This window comes from Filicampus tigris, chromosome 15, assembly GCF_054856515.1.
Source record: "Filicampus tigris isolate MCC_2025a chromosome 15, RoL_Ftig_1.0, whole genome shotgun sequence".
Taxonomy (NCBI): Eukaryota; Metazoa; Chordata; class Actinopteri; order Syngnathiformes; family Syngnathidae; genus Filicampus; species Filicampus tigris.
In genome coordinates, this window is record NC_141231.1 from 19,086,065 (window position 1) to 19,109,554 (window position 23,490).

A 23,490-nucleotide genomic window follows, 5' to 3' on the forward strand; every position below is an offset into this window, starting at 1 on the left:
GCTTTCAAATAAATAAATAAGTAAAAATCTCACCAAAAAGCTATTTTGCAATCATTTCCTAGACGTTATGGACGTCTCTTTTATTTCTGACTACCATTAAATCTTTTTCAAAAATGAACCCTCAAAATATGTCACCTTTGTCATTCCACAAAGATGGCCGACACGCTACCAGGAAATTACTTGATTTGGTTACAAAAAATGCTCAATTTTGCAATTGAAAATATTTTATTTGACAGAATTTTTTTCATCCCAAATAACTCCCCAAAATGTGTCCGCTAACTAACAATCCACCGACACGGCTGACACACTATCCTCAGAATGCAAAATGTTCTCCCTCCAAAACCTTTTTTTTTGCCAATATAAAAAATAAAATGAACCCCCCAAATATGTCAGATATTTCATTCCACAAAGATGGCCGACACGCTACGGCGAAATTGCTAGATGACTTCACAAACACTTTGCCTTTTAAAACCTTTGATTTCACTGACGTGAAGCATGTCCCAAAATGCATAAGCCACTACTACTGTAATTAAGCCTCCGCAAAGATGGCCGAATTGCTTCAGTCCCATCATGCAACTCTCTATTTGCAAGTGGGCGAATTGCAGCTGTCCCCCAATTCTCAAAAGTGGAACTCCGTTCCTTTGAAAAACGGTTTTGATGCTGGCTGTAAAGCTATAGCTCAGCATCCAAACGCCCGCGAGGCTCCATCAAACGCAAAAACACCGCGGCGCGTTTCATATTGATTGATTGGTCTTTTATCATTTGCTTTCAAGCTTCCTGCAGGCACGGCTTTTCCTTTCCTTTGGAAAGGAAAATCCCTTTTAGATGTCTTGCGCTGAACAAGTAAATGCAAATAGACACCTCGTTATTCCCTTGGAAAAAAACACAGCAGGTGACCATGTGCTTTTATTTATAAATATACTTGATATATATATATTTTCATTTCTTGTTAGCAATATAACACATACCATGTTTTTTTTTACAGCCACAAGCCACACCCCAAAGAGCACCATTGGTAAAAAAAAATAAGGTAGGGAAAAAAGATATTTTGTATATTATTGTAACGTTATATCCATATCCTTATTTTAAAGGAGGAAGTCACCCCAAAATTGATCTTTGCAAGAATATGTTCTATACACTCCCACTATACTCCCACTATAAACACGGCATTCTGATTAATATTGCGTTTGTTGAATATGAGTAAAATCTACGTGATTTTGTCCAACTCTGGGGGTGGTCATTTTGCATTATTACACACATTGTTGCAAAGAACTTTGGGGGATTGACTTTTAATTATATAAATATTTTGGGGGGTAAAAATGTTTTGTAGAAATCTGTTGGCCCCACCCCTACCAAAATGAAACAAAAAATCAAACATGTTTCTTCTGCTACAGTGGACTACCGCATACTTTTGGTTCGGCACCTGCGAATCTTGCTGTTGTTCTTGTTTTCAGTATGAAAAAAATCATTTTTGCGGGTTTTTGGGGGGGTTGGGGGTAAACCCCTGTTTTTCGTAGGAAAGGAATATTAGAGGTTTATCAGCGTTTTTGAAGAATGTTGGTGGGTGACAAAGAAAAATACAACATACACCCACATTTTCCAGTGCATCTCAATGGAAATATTTCGTCCATATTTCAAGTGGCATATTCGTCGTACATCTGGTTAGCAGGTGCCGGGTCCTATATGCCCTCCCCCCCTCCCCCAAGTAGCGCTGATTAAAAACGGTGGCCCCTCCATCGTTTAAGTTGCCCATCCCTGAATAGAAGAAAGATGATAGATGTACACAGAAAATTGTCGTCCTCCTCATCCTTCCGGAAGGGTGCGTTTGATTCGTTGCCAGTGACATCAGCTGTGCGGTGAGTGTGCAGAAAAAAAGGGAGGTTGGGGCGCGCGGGGGGGGCTTGCAGGCAGCCGGAGCCACTCCTTGTCCTCACTCGAGCGCCGACTACAGCGCAAGCAGCATCGCAAGAAGGAAGAAGAGCAAGAGGCCGAAGAGGAGGGAAGGACAGCCACGATGTCCGCCCTGGTGCAACAGAGGGCAGCGGCGGCCGACGCGATGCCGACGATGGAGCCGGCGACGGTGACGCCTGGCGCCGCCGCGGGGAGTCCGGCGGCCTGCAGCCCGGCGCGCCACTTCGTCGACGCCAAATTCTACCTGCTGGTGGTCCTCGGCGAGGTGGTCGCCGAGGAGAACCTCAAGTGCGCCGTGGCCGACATCGAGAGGGGTAAGCCGGCGAGCAACAGGGCGAGAGGAAGGGGTCTCGGTGCAAGCATGGGGGGGGGGGGGGGGTATTCGTGACGCTCCCGTTTCATATATTTATTGGGATTATTTGTAATTGAGTGGCATCCTCCAGCTATAACCTGATTGACCCCCTATCCCGTGGGAGCATCCCGCCCCCAGCCCAACCCCATCCTCCTCCTCCTCCTGCTCCTCATCCTCCTCCTCCTCCTCCACCTGCTCCTGCTCCTGCATCCAGCTCTCTCATCCCACACCGGCCGGTGGGCGTGGCTCAGGCCGCACTGCGGTCCCTACGGGAAGCCGCGAGGATCACTTAATAAAGACGTTCGGTTTTTTTTCTTGTTGCTTACTAATGTGTAAGTTTTAGCTACAGTAAGACAATCTGTTAGTTAAAAAAAATATATTTGAATAATACTCTTACTTTGGGACAGAGGACACCATTGTTTTTGATAGCAGAAATTCACTCAACTTTATATGAAAGTAGGCCCAAAAGTATTTGAAGAGTGACACCTGAGTTTCTCCTCCTCCTCCTCCTCCTCCTCGTCCTCCTCCTCCTCATCACATTAGAGTCTGTTGGAGGAGGGTGGGGTTGATTAGTTGCCAGTAGGTTCTTGCTGTCTTGTTTAGTAATGTACTATGAATGAAATGGAATACCTCCAACATCTTCAAAGTGCAACGGAAGGATGTCATTGCATTTCTGTGACGTAAAATTAGAGCGAGGAATTGTGCATAAAAGTATTTGTTAGCTGAGTTTTCACAAAGGCTACACACATGCAATTTGCATTTGAATCAGCATCATCTTCATTCGGTCGGTGACAGTTCATTTTTTATAATAATGGAGTTGAAATGAAATAACATTCAAATATATGTTCAGTATATCTCTATTTTCAGGGGTCAAAGTCAGATAATTATACATTTTTTGACTCTCTTGATTATTTTTTTTTTTTTGCTAACCTCATTGTTGCCCTTTATTCAAAAACAATTGTATGATTATATTTTTTGATGATGGAAAACAAATACATTGAGCAAACCAACAAGAAGGCCCCCCCCATGTGCATTTGTGGCTTATGGAAGGGCCACAGGCGTCAAAGCACACGTTGTGCCCCACCCTGATTGCTTTGTTTTGAGGAGAAATGCCTGCTAGTGACCACGACAGAGGTTTCATTGTGTGGCTGACGAAGCCGTGACTCAGCTCGGTCTGATGTGATCAAGCTCATGCTGTCAAAATCATTTTCACCTTGTTATGATTTCCCTCAGACCAATGCACTGTTACATCAAATGTCTCATCAGCGCATCGTATTTTTGCCACTGCATTTCATTGTGATTATACAGCCTCAAAAAAAAAAAAGATTCATTGCAAATTACTTAAAAGTTAAATACAACAGAGATTTACTTAATACATGTACTGTACTGCATTATATTAAAAAAGAGCAAGGTTTAGGACATTGTAATACACTGTTTCAATATTAACACATTTAAACATGGATATGTAAAAAAAAAAAAAAGACCACTTTTGTAATGATCCAATTAAAATTTATTGCACATACAAGTTAAATACAACTGAACTGTACTTTAAAATGTACTGTATTTGAAAAGTTCAAATTAACTGTACTGGATTTGAATAATGTTTTTTTAAAATGTAAATTGCATTTGTAAGCAAACAGCTGTGTAAAAGATTAGACGCTAATGTTTTGAGCTTTAAAGCGAAATACAACTGAAGTGTACTCAATAAAAGCTGCACATTGTGCGCACACTGAAAGAATTTCACTGTAAAATATTGAAATTGTTATTATAATTGTAAAATTGTTTTACAATGCACCTACTGTCATTTATTTTAACAGTATTTTACTGTATTTGGAAAGTAAATTACCATAAGATATTAGTGGGTAATTTTTCACACCACATCATTCATTTTATATACCCGGTACTGTATATATATTTAGAGAGAGAACAAATTGAATCACAGAAACAAATTAACATGGATTGAAATGCCATTAATCCCTTCCAGCCGCCCCACACACACCCCAAAACCAAACAACAACTTTTTAAAATGTTATTTACATTTTTGATGAAGAAAAATCTTGTTTCACAGCACAATTTTGGGGCCCTTATACTGTACGTCAAGGTGCCACTTCACAATTCAATTTATGGAACGGGATTTGGTTGGGGGGGGGGGGGGGATGCTTGTGATATCAGTACAATAATGACGGTGTTTATTTGTGTATTTGTGCGTGTTTATTTTATTTTGCCTAATCTTTCTTTTCAGGTATCCGCTCGTGGGACGCCAATCTGATGGACTGTAACCTGGACCAGGAGCTCAAACTCTTCGTATCCCGACACTCGGCACGTTTCTCGGCAGATGTCAAAGGTAAAACGTCCCTTTCATACCGTATTGACACCCATGCGCAGTCGTTGCTGTTCCTCAACTGGCCGTCCACCAGAATTTGGGCTCGCATTAGAGGGGATGCCTTTATTTCTACAAATAATGTGTTTGTAATGCTAGTCCCATATCTCCTCATTTTGTGGCCAGGGCGATTGTTTACTCAACTATTTCTTTTTTTAAAAAATGCATTGAACCTTTTATATAACCACGTAGGTCCGTTTAACTTTCCATTAGAGGGGAGACCTTTATTTGTGCAAATATTTATACTGTATTTCAACATTACCGTATTTCCTCAAATCATGCTCATCGCTCAAATAGATAATCAAATAAATGTTTCCTTTTTCCAGTTGCAACTGCAATCACCTCAGTTGACATGATTGAATCGTGTCCTGCAGCACACCCCATTTCAGGTGTCTTAGGGTGCGGCGTTTATTCATCCGAGCGCAAGACAAATTGGCCCGTCATGATCGGGCGGCGGGCACTATTTGCGGAACTGCGGCGGATCTCGTGGCACAAATGAAAGTGGAGACGATGCGGCAGAACATGAAAATCCTTTCGGAGGGGGTCGGCGGGGGTGTCGCTTCCTCTGCATCCTCTCTCCCAAGATGAGGGCAGTGGCGACGGTTTCCAAGATGGCTGTGAACAATCCCTTGTGAGCGGTCTTTTCTGCGGGCCAAAATACGATGGGACGCACGAGCGAAGCCCCGCCGCCTTGCCATACGAGTGACTCAACGTACGAGTTTTTCCAGACGCAAGCCGTCATTGGGACATTTTGGGGGGCTTTGACTTCCATCCATGCCATGGCCTTCCGCCACTGAGCAACAGTGTGGCTTTGCTTGAATCAAGTCTGCTTAGCTTATTGCTAACACACAATGCAGAAAGCGGCTAACAAATAGCATCAGTTCTGCTGTGTTTTAACCCTTTAAGCAACGGATATCGGAACACGAACAGTGGATCAACACACGCGGACGGGCAATCTGCTTTCGAGTGCTAATTATCAAAGAATGGAGCAAGGCAGAATCCCTGTTTTTGTCTGGTGAAAGTAGAGAGTCTATCCTTTCCTTTTGTACAAGTAGATTCGGTCATTGAAAATGTCCAAATGCTCTAACGTGGCTGGCAGTGAGAAGAATCGCCTGCCACCGCATTGGCATCAACAACTCTGCTTTTTGTCCTTTCCTCTCCCGATGGCTAGCAACTCTCCTTTCTAGCGCGCCGTTGCTCTGCAACACAGCAGCGCCTGCGCAGTTCATTTGGGAGTTGGTAATTAAGGGTGTGCCGCCCCCCCGAGTAGCAGACGATGCAGCATTGACGTCCGGCTCGATGATGATTAGCACATCGAGTCAGGACAAAAGCATTGGGACAAAAGGCTAATGAAGGAGACCTGAGAGCTTTTGGAAAGGGGCCAATCAAACTGCATATTGCTCCTTCTTTCCTAAAAAAAAAAAAAAAAAAAAAAGCAGCAGGTGTTTTGTTTTGTTTTTTGTGGAGAGAAGGACAGACATGATCCATCTCACTGCATCAGTGCACTTGGAGGTCACTTGGGCGGGAATAACGATGACAAGGAAGGATAATGACAAATAAACGTGTTTTGGTTTTTTTTTTTTTTCAATCATTTTTTTCGGATTCTATTTGAGGAGTCTCATTGTTGTCAGTATCCTAACTTTGGTCTAAGGGATCGGTTAACGACCATTACGCCTCACTTGTTTTCTAGGTTTGCTCATGTGACGTTCACAAGCGGAACTCCTCTGGCAAGTGGCAAAATGGCCGCCCACTGAGCTGGATCAAAACGGCTGCATTTTGCCGCTTCATTCAAATTCCAAAAATTCCAGTGTTTTTTAACACTGTTGTCTTCCTGAGTATTTGGTGGCACACCGTTTTATCCTCATGATGTAAGCTGTTTTATTTATTGATTTTTTTTAAGCAAAAGGAGGGAAGCTCGTCTCTGCAGTTGTTCCACTGATCTATTTTTGGTGCGGTGCCTTCCACACATCAATTTCCTCCCGTGTGCTTGTTTGTGTGACAGTCTGCCTCGGGACGCCAATGAGGCGGGACCGAGGTGGAGGGGGCGGGGGCGGGGGCAGTTGGCGGCGAGTTTCGCCGGTTCGTTGCAGGGGTCACGTCCGCTACGGTGCGCTGGTCTTGACGCTTTGTCAGGCGGCAGCAGTGCAAATGCAAGCTGGAGGCCGACGCCCACTCCCACGAGACAAAGGGAGAGAAAATGAAGCCCGTGGACTTTGCTGCCCGCGAGGAAGGCTGTCGCTTTAAGGATCACGCTTGTCATGGGGGGGCTTGGGTGTGTCTGGCACGCACACATGCATACATCAGATGTGCAAGACGCAACACGTATACACAGACCAAACAAAACAAATGAAAAATCAATCTGTTCGAACTCATCTTAATGAATTACCGTAAAATCCTGTGCATAATACGCATTTTCTTCCCCAAAAAGTATTATGAGTATGATACACGGGTGTTAATGTAACAAAAATGTTGACCTTGTTTAGACATTTACCGGTGCCTCGACATGCTATGATGCTATGCATCGCCGCACTAATGTGGTAAAAAGGCCAATTTGAGAATAAACCTTACCCAACCAAATAATATATGGACATCAATGCTTAGGCAAGCGTTTATTTTCAAGTTGTTCCCGGCAGCGTGTCGCAACATAACGGCTGACGGCTGAATTCGTTTTCCAGACCCCGAGGCAATGTCATCACAAACCGTTGCTACTTGAACAACACAATGGCGTCTTGAAATAACCTGATTTGGATATGCAACATTTATTCCTTAACGAATCAACATGACGTTTGGGGTGAATTTTGTGAATTCTTGAAATACGGAAAATACTTTCCAAGATGCTCTGAATGAGAGGAAACGTTTCAATTTAAGATGGGAAAGATGGGCGGTGAATTTTTTTTTTTTTTCATGTAACGCCGCATTCGCTTGAATGGGGTTTTGTGTTGGCAAATTTGGAAAACGGGGCAAAGTGGGAATTTTCAGCATTCGGCCAGTGAATTGAGCCCAAGGCCAAAGTGACATTTTTGCTTTCCATTTATTTTTGCAGGCCAGAGAATTCTTCATCATAAAAGTAACGTGCTGGAGACGGTGGTGCTCATCAACCCCTCAGACGACACTGTCAGCACCGAGGTGAAACTGGACAACGACTATAGCTACGTTCTGCCTGTTCCACACCTGATTCCTCAACGGGTTTAGAAGGAAACATGGTTCGCAGCCTCAGGAATTAGACTGACCCACAATGTAAATGTACGGATCTTTTTGACAGACGCTCGGGAGCGCAGATGTCTAGCCGCCGGTCATGTGATGAGTCCAAGCGGGCATTCGTAATATCACCACACAGCACGGCCAACTAGCTCATGGTGACGCTAAGCCGGTTGTATTATAAACTGGCAGGAGCCTTGTTTAAATGCTTTTATTCTCCTCGTCTCTTCAGTCAATAATCCGATTATTATGTGAGGTTGTTACACTGCCAGAGATGTATAGAAATAGTGTTGCATATTGATATTTATCTGCTTCCTATTTATTGTGAGAAATCATACCTTGAGCAATATTTTCGCAAATTTGAATATTATTCATTATATTAACGTATAACAGCATGATTAAAGGTAATTTGAGTAAAGTTGTTATTTCACAGGTCTATATCAACCTAGTAGCCCTTTGCACTAATCAGTAGCCAAGAAGTAGCTCTCAGGTTTCCAAAATGGCTGGCGAGCCCTGCTCTAGCGTTTACAAAAGAAGTTGAAATGGCGATTATGGATATGTTCCAAAGTAGATACTTTGCATTCCCATTCTTCCCGTTAATCCCCATGGAATGTTTCCAACCCTACATGCCATATAATTCTCACCACCATCAAGTAGAATGTACCTATCCTACTTTCAAGCAGAATGACATTTACCCCAGTGGTATTTTCTTTTCAGGTTCGATTGATGATCTCTGATTCTGCCAGACACAAGCTTCTGATCCTGTCGGGCCAATGCACAGAAAGCACTGGGGAGCTCCTACTTCAGTCTGGATCGTTTTCCTTCTCAAAATTCATCGATATATTCACTGACCAAGAGGTGTGTTCACCGTTTCTTCCTTATCCCAAATGTTTGAAGACTGCAGTATTTGCGAAAATAACAAAACCATTTTTTTTATTGCCCTTGCTCAGATTGGTGAACTGCTGAGCACCATTCACCCGGAAAACAAAGCCAACCTGACGCTCTCCTGCCCTGATCAAGGTGACTGGAAAAACTCCAACCTGGACAAACACAACCTGCAAGAGTTCATCAACATGAAGCTGAACTCGGTGCTCATCCTCCCTGAAATGGAGGGCCTCTCTGAGTTCACAGAGTATCTATCCGAATCCGTCGAGATCCTGACGCCTTTCGACATGCTGGAACCGCCGGCCTCCGGTGGTTTCCTGAAGCTCTCCAAGCCATGTTGCTACATCTTCCCCGGCGGTCGCGGCGACTCCGCTCTCTTTGCCGTCAATGGCTTCAACATGCTAATCAATGGCGGCTCCGACAGGAAGTCATGCTTCTGGAAGCTAGTGAGGCACCTTGACCGCGTGGACTCCATCTTGCTGACCCACATCGGCGACGATAACCTGCCGGGCATCAATAGCATGCTGCAAAGAAAGATCGCCGAGCTGGAAGAGGAGCAGTCGCAGGGTTCAACGGCGAACAGCGACTGGGTTAAGAACATGATCTCGCCGGATATCGGCGTTGTGTTTGTGAACCTTCCGGAAAATTTGGAAAACCCCGAACCTAATTACAGAGTACGCAAGAATCTTGAAGAGGCGGTGGCCACCGAGCAGTTCCTCGCGAAGCTGAATCTGAGGACTGAGCCACTGCAGCGGCCTGTTGGAAACACGATTGAACCCATCATACTTTTTCAGAAGATGGGCGTGGGGAAGCTCGAGATGTACGTGCTCAGTCCGGCAAAGAACAGCAAGGAGATGCAACATTTTATGAAGCAGTGGACAGGAAGCGAAAAAGATACCGCTTCCATCCTACTTCCAAACGGGAAAGAGTCAGAGTTCCCTGTATCTTACTTGACATCTATCACCTCTCTCATCGTGTGGCACCCCGCGAACCCCTCTGAGAAAGTCGTGCGTGTTCTCTTTCCGGGAAATTCCACCCAACAGCACATCTTTGAAGGTTTGGAAAAACTGAAGCACCTGGACTTCTTGAAGCAGGCAGTTGTCACTCAAAAACCAATGTCTATCGAAGTACCATCAACACCGACGGTGAAGCAAGCCAAGATGAAAAACAGAGCGGACAGCAAAGAGAGCCTGAAGTCGACTCCAAAGTCGTCACCAAGCAAAGGTGTCAGGAAAGAATCCAGAGAGGAGGTGGCAGAGAAACCCAAGGAAGATGCAGATCAACTGTCTCGTGAAAAACAACAAAAGGCAGAGAAAAAAGAAAAAAACCCGCAGAAGAAGGAACGACCAAAGGCTTCAGAGAAAGAATCAAAGGCAAAACCAGACCAAACTTCCAAGAAAGAAACACCAGAAAAAAAGACATCGCTAATTAAAGTGAAACCTGAAAAGGACAGGATTGCCAAGAAAGACATTAAAATATCTCTGGAGAAGAAAAAGGAGGTTAAAAAAGAAGTAGCCAAAAAAGAGGACATCCTTAAAAGAGAGTTTAAGAAAGATGAAAGGGTGAAGAAAGAGGAAGTAAAGAAAAGGGATGTGAAAAAGGACATCAGGAGAGATTCTCCTTTAAAGGAGAAGAAGGATGAAAAGAGAGAGCAGAAGAAGGATGTTAAAAAGCTGTCAAAAGACACCAAAAAGGTATGTTCTTCTGGAGATGACAAAGGCCTGTCCCCCAAACCAAAGACCCTGAAAAAAGACGTGGCAAAGAAAGATGCAGGTGCACCCTCAAAACTGAAAGCCAAAGGAGGTTCAAAAGCACCAAAGGTTGATGGGAAAATGGATGCTGCCAAAAGTGCACCTGCTGCTGTTACTCTTACTGTAGACCCGGAGGCAGAAAGGGCTGCAATGTCTTCCCCAGAAGACCTCACCAAGGACTTTGAAGAGCTCCGAGCAGATCTAGTAGAGGATGCAGCAGTTGTACAAGAGGAGGCTACGATAACAACCCGCTGTAAAGAGTCGATGCGGACCACAGAGTCCCCCGAGGCACTGGAGTCTGTTGATGAGGGAATTGCCACAACGGAGGCTGAAGGGGAAAATGGAGGGACTCCAGATGAACAAGCTCTCAAGGGTAAACCCAACAACAACATGAGTGAAAAGTATGAAGATGAGGGAACTGTAATGGAGGAAGCGTCCGACGGAGCCGATTACGAAGAGAAAGGGGAAAACGAGGAGGTTTATGAGCCACAGAGAGTGGCATCAAATCACGAAGAGTCCTGTGAAACTCTTGATGATCATGATCGTGGAGATGATCAAAACATGGGCGAAAGCATAACAGAGAAAAAAGAACTGATTGTTTCAGCCTCACCCAAAGAGTCATCACCCGTTTCCCCCGCCACATCCATCCACGATGAAATGTTTCCGGCAGGCATTGAGAGCTCAACTGCCTCAGACGAAGTACCCGAGGAATTTACTGTCACCTCTGGCCTTACGCAGTCCACCATTGAGATCTCTAGTGTGCCGACTCCATTTGATGAGATGTTAACTCCGAGGGATGGCTTGAGCGATGAAACAGTCAATGATGGAACCGACTCTCCATCGCCGGAGTTTGGCAGATTACGTATATCACAATCTGGAGAGTGTGAGAAGAGCAAACCACACTTACTTCAGAGTAAACCTTGTTCAGACTGCTCCAAGAGCGATGCAACAGAGGGCCAAGAGTACAACCATACCGCTTCGACAATATCTCCGCCGTCGTTATTAGAAGAGGACAAACTTCCTAGTGATGGTAAAGTAGAAGGCTTTACCACATTTCAGGAATCATATGAAAAGCAGGACACAGTTTCGGCAAGGCTGACTTCAGAAGCACCATTTGTGCATTCCCCCCCAAGTAACCAAAAATACAACTTTGATTCCCTGTCAATGTTTGGCACCCCTATTGAACTGTCCACTACTTTAGCAGGGTGCACTAGAGCCATGGGTGATTCCACCCTCAGCCCAGAAGACAAGACATTGGAAGGGGCAAGCTCCCCCCAGTCCTCAGGTCATACACCCTATTATCAATCCCCTGCAGAAGAAAAAGCAGTAACTCTGCCACCCATGTCAGAAAACGAAGACCAGGGTCCGATTATTGTGGAGGTCACAAGTGACAAAGAGGAATCCTCCAGCAGGGATACACCCAAGCCTGATGAGAAAGAGTGTTTGTCCCCTATGGACAAGGTTGCTTCCTCTCCAAAGAGCACTCCTTCAACTGACAGAGACTCCCCTTTCAAGAAGGAACCGGATGACGTCAACAGATCAGTCTTTTCCTCAACAACGCTTACGAGACAAGAATCGGATCCTCATTCCATCATAGCTTTCAAAGAAGAGAGTAAAATGTCCATTTCTGAAGGCAGCACATCAGACAAGTCAGGCACACCGCTGGAGGAAGTGGTAGCAGAGGACGTGTTTTCACATTTAGCCTCGGTGTCCACTGCCTCACTTGCCACCAGCTCTCTGCCCGAGCCCACCACCGACTCTCCTTCCCTTCACGCTGAGGTCGGCTCTCCTCACTCGACAGAAGTAGACGACTCTTTGTCCGCTTCCGTAGGTCAGACCCCAACTACCTTCCATGAGGCAGAGGCAGCATCTCCATCCAAGGAAGACAGTCCTCGGCCCATGTCCATCTCCCCAGACATCTCACCAAAGACCAAAGTTAGCGCACAGATGCATGACACAAAGTCACCTGAACATTCTACCATGTCACTGGAGCTTGGCCAGGAGTCTCCGGACCACTCCTTAGCCCTTGACTTCAGCAAGCAATCTCCAGAGCACCCATCTGCAGGAAGCAACTCGCGTGCTACCGAGAATGGTCCAACTGAGATTGACGACAGTCCTTCAGATGTTATGAGAGCATCCGAGGAGCAGACCTCTCCAGCAGAGAAGCCTTTGCTTTTTGAAGACGCCGATTCGGCTCATGCTGCTTCTGTGACGCCATCGGACGCATCCCAGTCCACTCCCTCAGTCACAACCCCATGTCAAATGACAGAGTTGCCCCTGATGACTGAGCAGACGGACGGGTCTCCAGTCACACCGAAGGCAGTCTCTCTCGCCCACTCTGCCCCCCATTCCCCCTATTCCAGTGAGGAATCCCCACTATCAGGAGGTCCCCTGGAAAGAGACATCAGCCCCATTTCTCCATCTGCGGAGCACAAGTCTGACGGACAGGAGAAACTCGACAAACCCTCTGAAATGACAAAGGTAGCCCCTCTCACTCACTCTCCCCCTCATTCCCGCCATTCCAGTGATGCCTCCCCGGTTTCAGTAAGTCCTGTGGAAAGAAACATCAGCCCCTTTTCACCGTCCACGGAGCACAAGTCTGACGGACTTGAGAAACTCGACAAATCCTCTGAAATGACAAAGGTAGCCCCTCTCACTCACTCTCCCCCTCATTCCCGCCATTCCAGTGATGCCTCCCCGGTTTCAGTAAGTCCTGTGGAAAGAAACATCAGCCCCTTTTCACCGTCTACGGAGCACAAGTCTGACGGACTTGAGAAACTCGACAAACCCTCTGAAATGACAAAGGTAGCCCCTCTCACACACTCTCCCCTTCATTCGCGCCATTCCAGTGATGCCTCCCCGGTTTCAGTAAGTCCTGTGGAAAGAAACATCAGCCCCTTTTCACCGTCTGCGGAGCACAATTCTGACGGACAGGAGAAATTTGACAAACCCTCTGAAATGACAAAGGTAGCCCCTCTCACACACTCTCCCCCTCATTCCCGCCATTCCAGTGATGCCTCCCCGGTTTCAGTAAGTCCTGTGGAAAGAAACATCAGCCCCTTTTCACCGTCTGCGGAGCACAAGTCTGACGAACAGGAGAAATTTGACAAACCCTCTGAATCGACATCATCCCTGTCATCATCTGCAATATGGTCTCTAGACGAAGGGAAACCTTTGCCAAAAAAGCAGACCAACCTGTTGACATGTGACAATTCAATACTTGGAGTGAAATCTCCCGTCAGCCCCAAAGTCTCTTCTCCGTCATGTCTACCTCCGTCCTCACATCCATGTACTTATAACACAGTCTACAGCTTCATGGAGCCAGACTCATCCAAGATCAGTCCATCCATTTCCAAGACAGACGTTGACCTCTGTTTAGTTACTTCTTGCGAATACCGTCATCCCAAGACAGAACTTTCACCGTCTTTCATCAACCCCAACCCTCTTGAATATTTCCTCAATGAAGAGAGAACTTTGGAGGAAGAGAAGCCTCTTGATATGGTGGGAGGTGGACCTCCGCCTCCAGGGGGTAAGCTTCCTGCCAAGCAATGTGAGGAGACTCCTCCCACATCTATAAGTGAATCTGTCCCCTCTCAGACCGATTCTGATGTTCCGCCAGGGACAGAGGAGTGCCCCTCGATTACGGCAGATGCTAACATTGATTCAGAAGATGACTCAGAAACTCTGCCCACCGATAGAACCCTCACCTACAGGCATGCCGATCCCTCTCCTGTAGCGCTCAGGGACTCGGCTCCATCCGCGGGCCCCCATGATGTCTGCATGGTCGATCCAGAAGCCCTCAAGGCTGAGGAAAACCACCACAATGCTAACACAGAAGCCGTGGAAAAGCCCAAGAAGAAAAAGCTCACCAATAAGGCCTCTTCGCCAGCTCGAAAAACCGGTCTGTCAAAAGTGAAGGACTCAAAGACTGCCTCTCCCAAGAAGAGTCTTGGAGAGGGAAAAGATGCCAAAAATGCAACCAATACGTCGGCGTCTCGAAGTACCAGCGGGAAGGTGTCAAGTGTGGCATCTCTACCCAACTGTCCTCCCATGTACATGGATTTGGTTTACATCCCCAATCACTGTAGTGCTAAGAATGTGGATTCCGAATTCTTCCAGCGGGTGCGCTCCTCGTACTATGTGATCAGTGGCAATGACCAGACATCTCAGGAGCCCAGTCGTGCTGTGCTCGACGCTCTCCTGGAAGGGAAAGCCCGGTGGGAGGATAAAATGCAGGTTTGTCACTTGTGTGATCTGTAGATATGTTTTTAAGAACCCTTCATCTCTATAGAGCAGTGGTCCCCAAACTTATACATCAGCAAATAAAAACAAATTATTAAAAATAAAACTCATTACAATGAATGCAGTTGCTGTAATTTGTGGGAGACCTGAACCTGTTTCTCTTCAAAAAGCCAGTCCCCAGCTTGGGGTTCGGGGAGACGTTGACACCCAAAGAGTCATACTACTGCCCAGTCTATGCCAGAGTTTTGTTTTGATAGCTGTATTGGCAGAAAATCCTACCTCACCAAGACAGGATGTTGGAAAAGAAAGTTAGGTATTTAGTAGGTTTTTTGGGGGTCTGTTTCAAACGCTTCATTGCTTCAGTTGTGAGCCTGTCAACACGTAGAACTTTGTAGGCAGAACAAGCTTGATTTCTTCTTCTTTGAAGTTCTGTATCATCATTTGGCCTCTCACCTTTGTGAAGAAGCTCTCCAAAGACATTTGTTTGAACACATCTTAGCTTGCTTTTGGGCTTATTTTTGTACTACCATATTACGTGACTGAAATGAGCAATTTATCAATGTGACCAGAGGTACAGTCAGATGCATCTGATTTTCAAAGTAAACCTTCTTTCAGGCTCTTTGTTTAGCCTCTCTGCATAGCCCGGTACCACCCGGTAGGACTGCTGTCCTACATGTTTTAGATGTCTCCGTCCTCCAACACACCGGGTTCAAACGATCCGGATCGTATGCCGGGTTCTTCAGAACTTGCTGATGAGCTGATCATTTCAATCAGGTGTGTTGGAGGAAGGACACATCTAAAACGTGCTAGTCATTGGCCCTCGAAGACCGGAGCTGGACAATCCAGCCCTAGACTTTTTGAACATCCAAATAACAGACTACCATTGGAAATGTTGATGTGTCAGGCCCAAACGGTTAACTCCTGCTTTCTCCCGGCCATCAGGTCACGCTGATACCGACCCATGACACAGATGTGATGAGGGAGTGGTACCAGGAGAGCCATGATAAGCAACAGGAGCTGAACATCATGGTCCTGGCCAGCAGCAGCACGGTGGTCATGCAGGACGAGTCCTTCCCAGCGTGTAAGATAGAAATGTAGGACAAAGTTGTTCCTTTTGGAGGCCTGTCGCCTTCATCATGAGCGAACGTAATCGAGCGATGTAGCCGGAAAACTGTCACACCTACTTTCACACACGTCAAATTAACAGCCGCAATACACTACTGAATATCAATTCACTACTCACTACCAAGGAACTATTGAAACGCTGTGAGACGGCACATTTCAGGGAAAAGATGCCTGGAAAAAAAATGTGCTTTTGGTTTTGACTTTGCTCACCCATCTTTCCAGTCCAACACAATGTGTTTTAATCTTGCCGAATGGCTAAAGAAACAACAGATCTTTGCCTTACTGGGATGGTGAGTAATGAATGTATCCAATAAACAGAACGCTAATGGACAAAACATCCTGAAATGGTCACACAGTTGGGAACACGAAGGCTAAAACCCTGTGCTAAGGCATTGTAAAATATTTATGAATAGCTCTGTGCATGAATTAGCATTCACTTTGTACTTAAATGAGGGTTTTTCTTCAGCCTTCCACAAAGAAATTACAGGGCCCAGGGGGAAGTGAGCTTGATGAAAGAAGTTAGTTGAGCAAACTATAATTTTGGGCGCAGCGTTGTCGCTATTTGACCTTTTGCATAGCCACACCTCCAAAATGCAGACCGGCCAATCACATAATGCTATGGTGTCGTCGCTATAGTCATTTGAATCCCTCAAAAATCAAGTTTTGTTTGCACCGAGCGAATAATGCACTTGTATTATTCGGGAAAGAATGCTACGTCATCGTTAGCTCGTTAACCAAAATGCTAGACTACTAGCGTGGGGCTTGGTTACCATGCATGGCACTAGCAAAATTGGTCCAACTAAGCTAATGAGTTTAGCTACTTAGCTCATTTACCAAAATGCTACGGTTGGTTAGCTAGCTTCACTCTGGAACGAGCTTAGCAATGTTAAAATAATTGTTGTTAGCTTGTTAACCAAAAAGCTAATGCTACACTGCAAATACATTACTTGTTTATGATGGGACGTGAGCTCAGATGAGCTATGCTAACCAAGATGACTACTTTGATTAATAAAAAAATGCTACAGCTGCGTTACTCATATAAGGCCTGGTTCGGATCCATAAAGCATAAGAGAATCAAACATTTTACAGTGGACCATTACATAATTGCGGTTTGGCATTTGTGAATTCACCAATTAGTGGATTTAATTTTTTTTTTTTTTTATCTTATCCCCCAATGTTTGCTGAAGCCCTTGTTTATTTGCTTTTTTTAAACTGGTCCTACACTTATTTGTGGAAAACCCCACATTTTTTTTCCAAAATTGTTTCAATTTTTCAGGTATTCACAGATGTTCGCAATTTACAGTGTTATTATGAAGGTCTGCTAACATAAAGCTCACATACAGTATAATGTGAAATACCATAGACAAGCTAACAGTAATTAGCATAGATGTTACCATAATTATAAACCTTCAAACAACTGGTACTTTAACATATACGGAGCAGCAACAGACACAAACAGAGCATACAACAATACTCACTAGCATATATTCTATCTGCTTGTGGGAACGACTATTACTGGACCTTCTCTGCCTCTTATTCCTATAAATTACGCTATATTTCTTCAGATCAGTGATGTGTCAGTGCCTAGCATGTTGTTTCACAACGTGATGCTGCACTGAAGGTGTGTAACGCTAAATTCAAACTTGCCCTTTCACTGCAAAAAACAAAGCACGATTTGGTGGAATTTTACTGTTCTGGACTATTAGCAACCGCTAGGCTATTGGAATTCACCTGATATGTCTTAAATGTCAGCGGTTGACGATTGCGACAAAAGACCATCTTTGAATGACAATACAGACAACTTTCGCTTCTTCTACTGTCGAATGATCTGCCTTTTTCCTCCCGTCAACACTGTTAATCTGCAGTAGCCTTGTGGTTTATCCTGTCTGTGTCTTGTGCTCTCAACACCGCCCTCCTACACAAACTCATATTGTATGTGAGCTCTCGCCATTTGTTCCAAGTGAAAGTATTTGTGCGCGCTTTCTGACTTTGTGTGCAATGTGTAACACAAGCGCAACCACCACTGCTGAATGATTCCAAATGCAACACATTAATAAAAAGGGAGTATGTTGATGAAAACAAACGACTGTTCCCTTTTGTCTTTGTCAAGGCACTTTTACATTTTTTTTCAGTTACACTAATGAGAAAACAAACCTGTTCAGGAAAGCAAGTATGTACATCATTAAATGACAGCCGTCGCGTTCTCTAGGCATAAAAAGCAGAACTAAAGAGGATTTGGCAATCAATCTAACAAAAAACTAGGCTGAGTTTGAAATACTACGTTTTCACTCTACACAGTGTCATACACAATAGTGTGCTGCCATCTAGTGAATGGCAGTGGAATTACACCTAAAATAATCAGGGGGGGGTGGGGGGGGAAGCTTTTGGCACAACAACGCAGCCGTTCTATGTTGAATGTGCGCTTCACACTGTGATGAATGGAAGCTTTGTCTCTCCGGGACTCCTCAGGCGCTTTCAGAAACCAGAGCCAGAGGCAAGTTCGTGGTGCGAGAAAATCAAAGGAAAAATGTAATAAGCCAACGTGTGGCTGCTTGTCGCCGGGAAATCAAAAGCGTGTGCGGATTATCCTATGATGATGATGATCAGATTGGAAAACGTAGACGCACCCAAGTGCAGCTACTTGCATGTTAAAAACCGGGCAGTGGTGGGCCGCAGAGATTATTATCCGAGCCTGAAAAATATTTTACTTTGAAAAGTGACCAGATATTTTTCGTTACATCCAGAGCTGGGCATTCCGTCCCGGGGTCGACACGGTCCTTTTTGTGGGGGACAATGACTTGTGTGGAGTTTGTGAGAATCACATGGAAACGGTGCAACATATTTTCTTTGAATGCAAGCATGTGTCAGAATTTCGGTTGTCCTTATAGAGCTTGTTATTAACCAAACAAATTTCGTTGCACTCTTTAAACCGGGTGTCCATTAAAGTGGGAGTTCAGTTAAAGAAGAAGAACTTGGACTTTTGGTGAACAATTTGATTTCTCTTGTGAAACATTTTATTCATAGATGTAAATTCCTCAAGGCCATGCCTCACATCAACAGTTGAAAAATGATCTCAAGCTTAACACAAAAAATCATTGTATTAAATGTCAAACAAAAATGCCCAGAGACTATTGTCTTTGATGGACCTTGTTGCTCTTCTTGATTGAGACCCACATAATATATTTTATTTTATGTAGTTTATATTTTTCTTTTTTTAATTGTATTACTATTTTATTTTCCTTGTATTCTGTTTCAACTGTACAATTTTGAAGATCAATATTTGCCTTAATTGTTTGTATGTGAAATTTCAGAATTAAAACCAAAATAAAAAAAAGAATAATAAAACGTGGTAAATGACGCGTGGCGTATGTCGATGACATCAGAAGCACTGTCCCAATTCTGCCTTTTGGTACACCCGTAGTAAGCTGCGTTCTCGAACATTACGTGCACTTCGACTCCATGCACACTGCAGCGCATGCGCAGAAGATCGCAAACTACGGCAGCTAAACTCGGCCAAAGTACTTTGACCTTTAAACATCGATTGATGTATAGATTAAACGTATAGATAAACTATGTTTTAATGTCATATTTACACTTGTTATTATATATATGCTTCAGCTGAGTGACAATGGATACGGGCTCAGCTGAACTTTGGACATGGGCGTACACTCGCACCCTCGACAGGAAAGCGCAATTGAGGGGCACAAGGGTGCAAATGTGATATTTTCGGGATAGTGTAAGCGTATTCTCTATTGGCTGAGCAAGGATGAGGGCTCCAACCATTGGATGAGTGGAGTCAGGTGACAGTGATTGGCTCGGACAGAAATCGACAAGAAATCTTTTTTTTTTCACAGTTTCACTAACTTTGTCTCCAATATATTTCACCATAACGTTGTTACTGTAAAAAAAAAAAACACAAATCACGAAGTTGTAACGCGGATGTCGCCTTCGCCGTTCGCAAAGACTTATGGGTAACGTAAAGCGGCACGAGACAGCTGACAGAAAACGCCGCTCCTGTAAGCATTGGCCAATGTTTATTTCTGTCCCATCTACTTGTGAATATGCTCAACGTTAACTGCTGTTCGGAGGAGTAACGAGCCGTCTGTGCTGTGTTCCCAATGCGCAACATGAGCATCAGCGAGCATTCCCTGCAAGCTCTGTCCTGGAGGAAGCTCTACCTGAGCCGGGCGAAACTCAAAGCTTCCAGCCGAACCTCCGCTCTGCTCTCCGGATTCGCTATGGTGACGTCTTAAATGCCTTCCATATCACACAATGTTGTCATGCTAAAGTTATAGTGTTGATTGATTGATTGATTGATTGATTGATTAATTGATTAAACAGAATGTTGTCATTGTAAGGCCAAGCCAGTAAATGCATCAAATCTATCAACAAGAATAGCTGACATTCCTCTAGCTCAGGGGTGCTTAAAAAATGAAATAAAAAATAAGCGCCTGTGAACTCATAATAATTATTTAAAGCTCAATAGCTGGCTAATTTCCTATGCACATCCATTAACCGGCCGGGAGTATCGTGAGTGGATTGAAATGTTTACAGCAGTTTAACCAATAGAGCATTTAGCTGCCAACACGAGAATATTTAAGATTTCTTTTGATTACTATTGCGTTTTATTGCCGAATCTTTGCATTATAAGGCAATACGTTTTCAGTTTTTATTGATTATATAGGGTTAGGTTTAGTTAGAGTAACAAGATACAAGTCCGACGACAACCTTTTCTTGGTACCAGACCAATCTCTGGGTACGATTGCCTTCTCTGTCCCCTCGGGACTAAATATCTGTTTTCAAATGTAGGGAGTATTCTCAAATAACAAACAGGTACCAAAAAAAAAAACAACAACCCTTAAGCACAATAGTCACGTGATTTCCACCTCATGCTGAGGCTCACTTGGGTTCCGTCTACGTGTTCAGGTGGCTATGGTGGAAGTGCAGCTGGACAACAGCTACCCGTACCCTCCCGCCCTGCTGATCGCCTTCAGCGCGTGCACCACCGTTCTGGTTGCCGTGCACCTTTTCGCCCTGATGGTCAGCACCTGCATCCTGCCCAACATCGAGGCGGTCAGCAACGTGCACAACATCAACTCGGTGAGCGAGTCGCCGCACGAGCGCATGCATCGGCACATCGAGCTGGCCTGGGCCTTCTCCACCGTCATCGGGACGCTCCTCTTCCTCGCCGAGGTGGTGCTCCTCTGCTGGGTCAAGTTCCTGCCCGTCAAGCCCAGCAAAGCCGGCAACAACACGGTGTCGGCGGGCGTGGCCGCCGCCATCACTTCCACGTCCATCATGGTCCCCTTCGGCTTGGTGTTTATCGTGTTCGCCGTGCATTTCTACCGCTCGCTGGTCAGCCACAAGACGGACCGACAGTTCCAGGAGTTGGAGGAGCTCTCCAACCTCACCAGGCTGCAGAACCAGCTGGACAATAGAGGCGAGTCTATTTTGCGTTCCCCAAGCTCGCATTTCCCTTAAGATGTATGTGAGAGAGCCGTCGGGTGACAGGTAAAAAAAGAAAAAAAAAAATCGTCAACCGGTGTGTTTTTCTGCGCCTATCGTGTGTGGTGCACACCACACACTCTCCCAAAAAAAAAACTCCACGTCGCAAGATCTTCGGCAAGGATCGTCTTTCCAATGTCTTCAATGAGGATCATCTTTGAGACACCCGATAATAGGACCTCTGGTGACTTTGGGAGGAAAGAATGATGAAATTTGGCCCCGATTGTCATTATGTGTGTACCCCGCTTGAGCCTCCTCCAGTAAACTCCATGTTGACCGCATATGAGGGATTGGCCATCACAAAGGTTGGCCAAGTCCTCATTTGGAAGCCCGTTTATTGGTGTCAATGAGTGTGTACCCTGCAACAATCAAGTCAATTATTTACACCAACTAAGAAGATCAACACACCACAGCAAAAGATAATCGTTCAGGATAATCTTTTAGAGGTGGCCAAAAATCGGCTTTGCTGACTTTGATCGTAAGGGGAGGAAACGCTCACATTTGGCCCAATTATCGTTAACCTGCTTTATATTTTCAATTACTGGTTGCAATCTACTCAGCAGTAGTTAGGTGAGTAAAACCAGTCCTAACACAGTCCACACCACAGAATAATTGCTCATGATAATCTTTCTGCGACTTTCAAAAAGCAGGCCTTTGCAGACTTTGAACAGAACGGGTGGAAAATGCTGAAATACGGCATGATTATCGTAACAAGTGTACCTCAGTTTATATTTACGAGCCATGACTGCACACCACAAGATAATTACTCAAAGCTTTCAGGCTTCCAATGAACCATGTTTTCTGACATTGTTTGCAAGGGAGGAAAAAGGCTCAGATCTGGCCCGATTGTCAGCTTGTGTGTGGTGTGTGACCCTCGTGAGTCTCATACCCTAAACCTGGTGATGACAACACGCATTAGGACTCGCCATTGTAAATATTAAACAGGTTTAACATTTATAATTGTTAGCTCTGACTGTTTTCCGAGCAGACGCTTAAAATTTGGCCCGATTATCTGCATGTGCGTTTTCCGAGCAGATCAGGGAGGAAAAATCACTCCGAACACAGTCCATAGCACAGGAGAACTTTTTAGAGACATCTCAATGGACCTTAGTTGTTTTTTATTGGAAGGGGGAAATGCTCAAATTTGGTCCGATGATCAGTATGTGTGTACCCAGCTTGAGACAATGCCATTCCTCACCAACAAACAAGTTCATTACCTCCCGATTGTATTATTTTGATCTTATTTGAACAATGTAAATTTGGCATATTGCATGAAACTTGAAATCACAAAAGTCTTAACTGTGAATGTTGAATTTTTTTTGGGGTTTTTTTTGTAATCACTTGAATCACTTGTGTCTTACCTGCTGTTTATCAATTATTGTTTGTGGTAATTACTTTCATCAAACTGTCATCATTTTGATCACTTTACTGAATTTAATGCGTTGTATGTGTACATCTCATCTGGCTAGATGAGCCGCAAAAAAACAAAACAAAACAAAAAACAGTACCTTTACCACTTGTGGGTGAGCCCCACTTTGTACACCGGACTCCTGCATGCGGTGGGATTTTTTTTTTATTTTATTTTTATTGATTCACAAGATGAGAGAAAGTGTTGTGTGTCTTCAATGTGTAACAGTATACACTGTTAGTGTGACCAATGTACTGTAAATGTCTCAGAAATGATTTTGAGCACCAAGCAATCATAAAGAACCTGTGGTCAAGGCACTGATGGCTTCAGCGCCTTTTATAAATATCAGTCGATGAGAAGACATACAAATGAGTAGAATTTTTGGGGGTAGAAAAAGTTGCTTTCAGAAATCAGCAATCATGGTGAACCACTTGGGCTTCTTGTAGAACCATCTGCACATCCACTAGTTTTACCTAAGAGGGAAAAAAGAGGTGTTAATTCATATAACATGGATTATAGATTACTTCATAATGATACAGTAATATCATTAAATTGCAATGTAAAGAATTAAACGATCATGATTTAATTCATTGCAGCCACTTGTGTCTGCGATTTGGCCTCTGGGTGGCAGTATACAGTCAAAACAGACAAATGAAGACTTTCACAACTACTGTCAGGGATTATCTCAATTTATTACTTTTCTACCCACAATCCATTGCAGATAAGTGTAAAT

At 44.4% G+C, this 23,490-nt stretch overlaps 2 protein-coding genes across 3 annotated transcripts; both read left to right on the top strand.

Annotated features, from left to right (window-relative positions):
• Window positions 1-1,733: 1,733 nt before the first annotated feature.
• map1b (microtubule-associated protein 1B) lies at window positions 1,734-17,927 on the top strand. Its single transcript, XM_086054081.1, has 6 exons — window positions 1,734-2,225; window positions 4,506-4,607; window positions 7,687-7,769; window positions 8,559-8,699; window positions 8,792-14,713; window positions 15,662-17,927. The coding sequence occupies exons 1-6, from the start codon at window positions 2,015-2,017 to the stop codon at window positions 15,815-15,817; spliced, it is 6,615 nt and encodes a 2,204-aa protein (XP_085910207.1). The 5' UTR covers window positions 1,734-2,014; the 3' UTR covers window positions 15,818-17,927.
• Window positions 17,928-19,610: 1,683 nt separating this feature from the next.
• Window positions 19,611-23,074, top strand: orai1b (ORAI calcium release-activated calcium modulator 1b). Of its 2 annotated transcripts, XM_086053688.1 has the most exons (3): window positions 19,611-19,860; window positions 19,977-20,085; window positions 20,771-23,074. In XM_086053688.1, the coding sequence occupies exons 2-3, from the start codon at window positions 20,083-20,085 to the stop codon at window positions 21,323-21,325; spliced, it is 558 nt and encodes a 185-aa protein (XP_085909814.1). In that variant the 5' UTR covers window positions 19,611-19,860; window positions 19,977-20,082; the 3' UTR covers window positions 21,326-23,074. The 2 variants fall into 2 exon arrangements, with proteins under 2 accessions (XP_085909814.1, XP_085909813.1); XM_086053687.1 differs by having other exon boundaries at window positions 19,612-20,085.
• The last annotated feature ends 416 nt before the right edge of the window (window positions 23,075-23,490 follow it).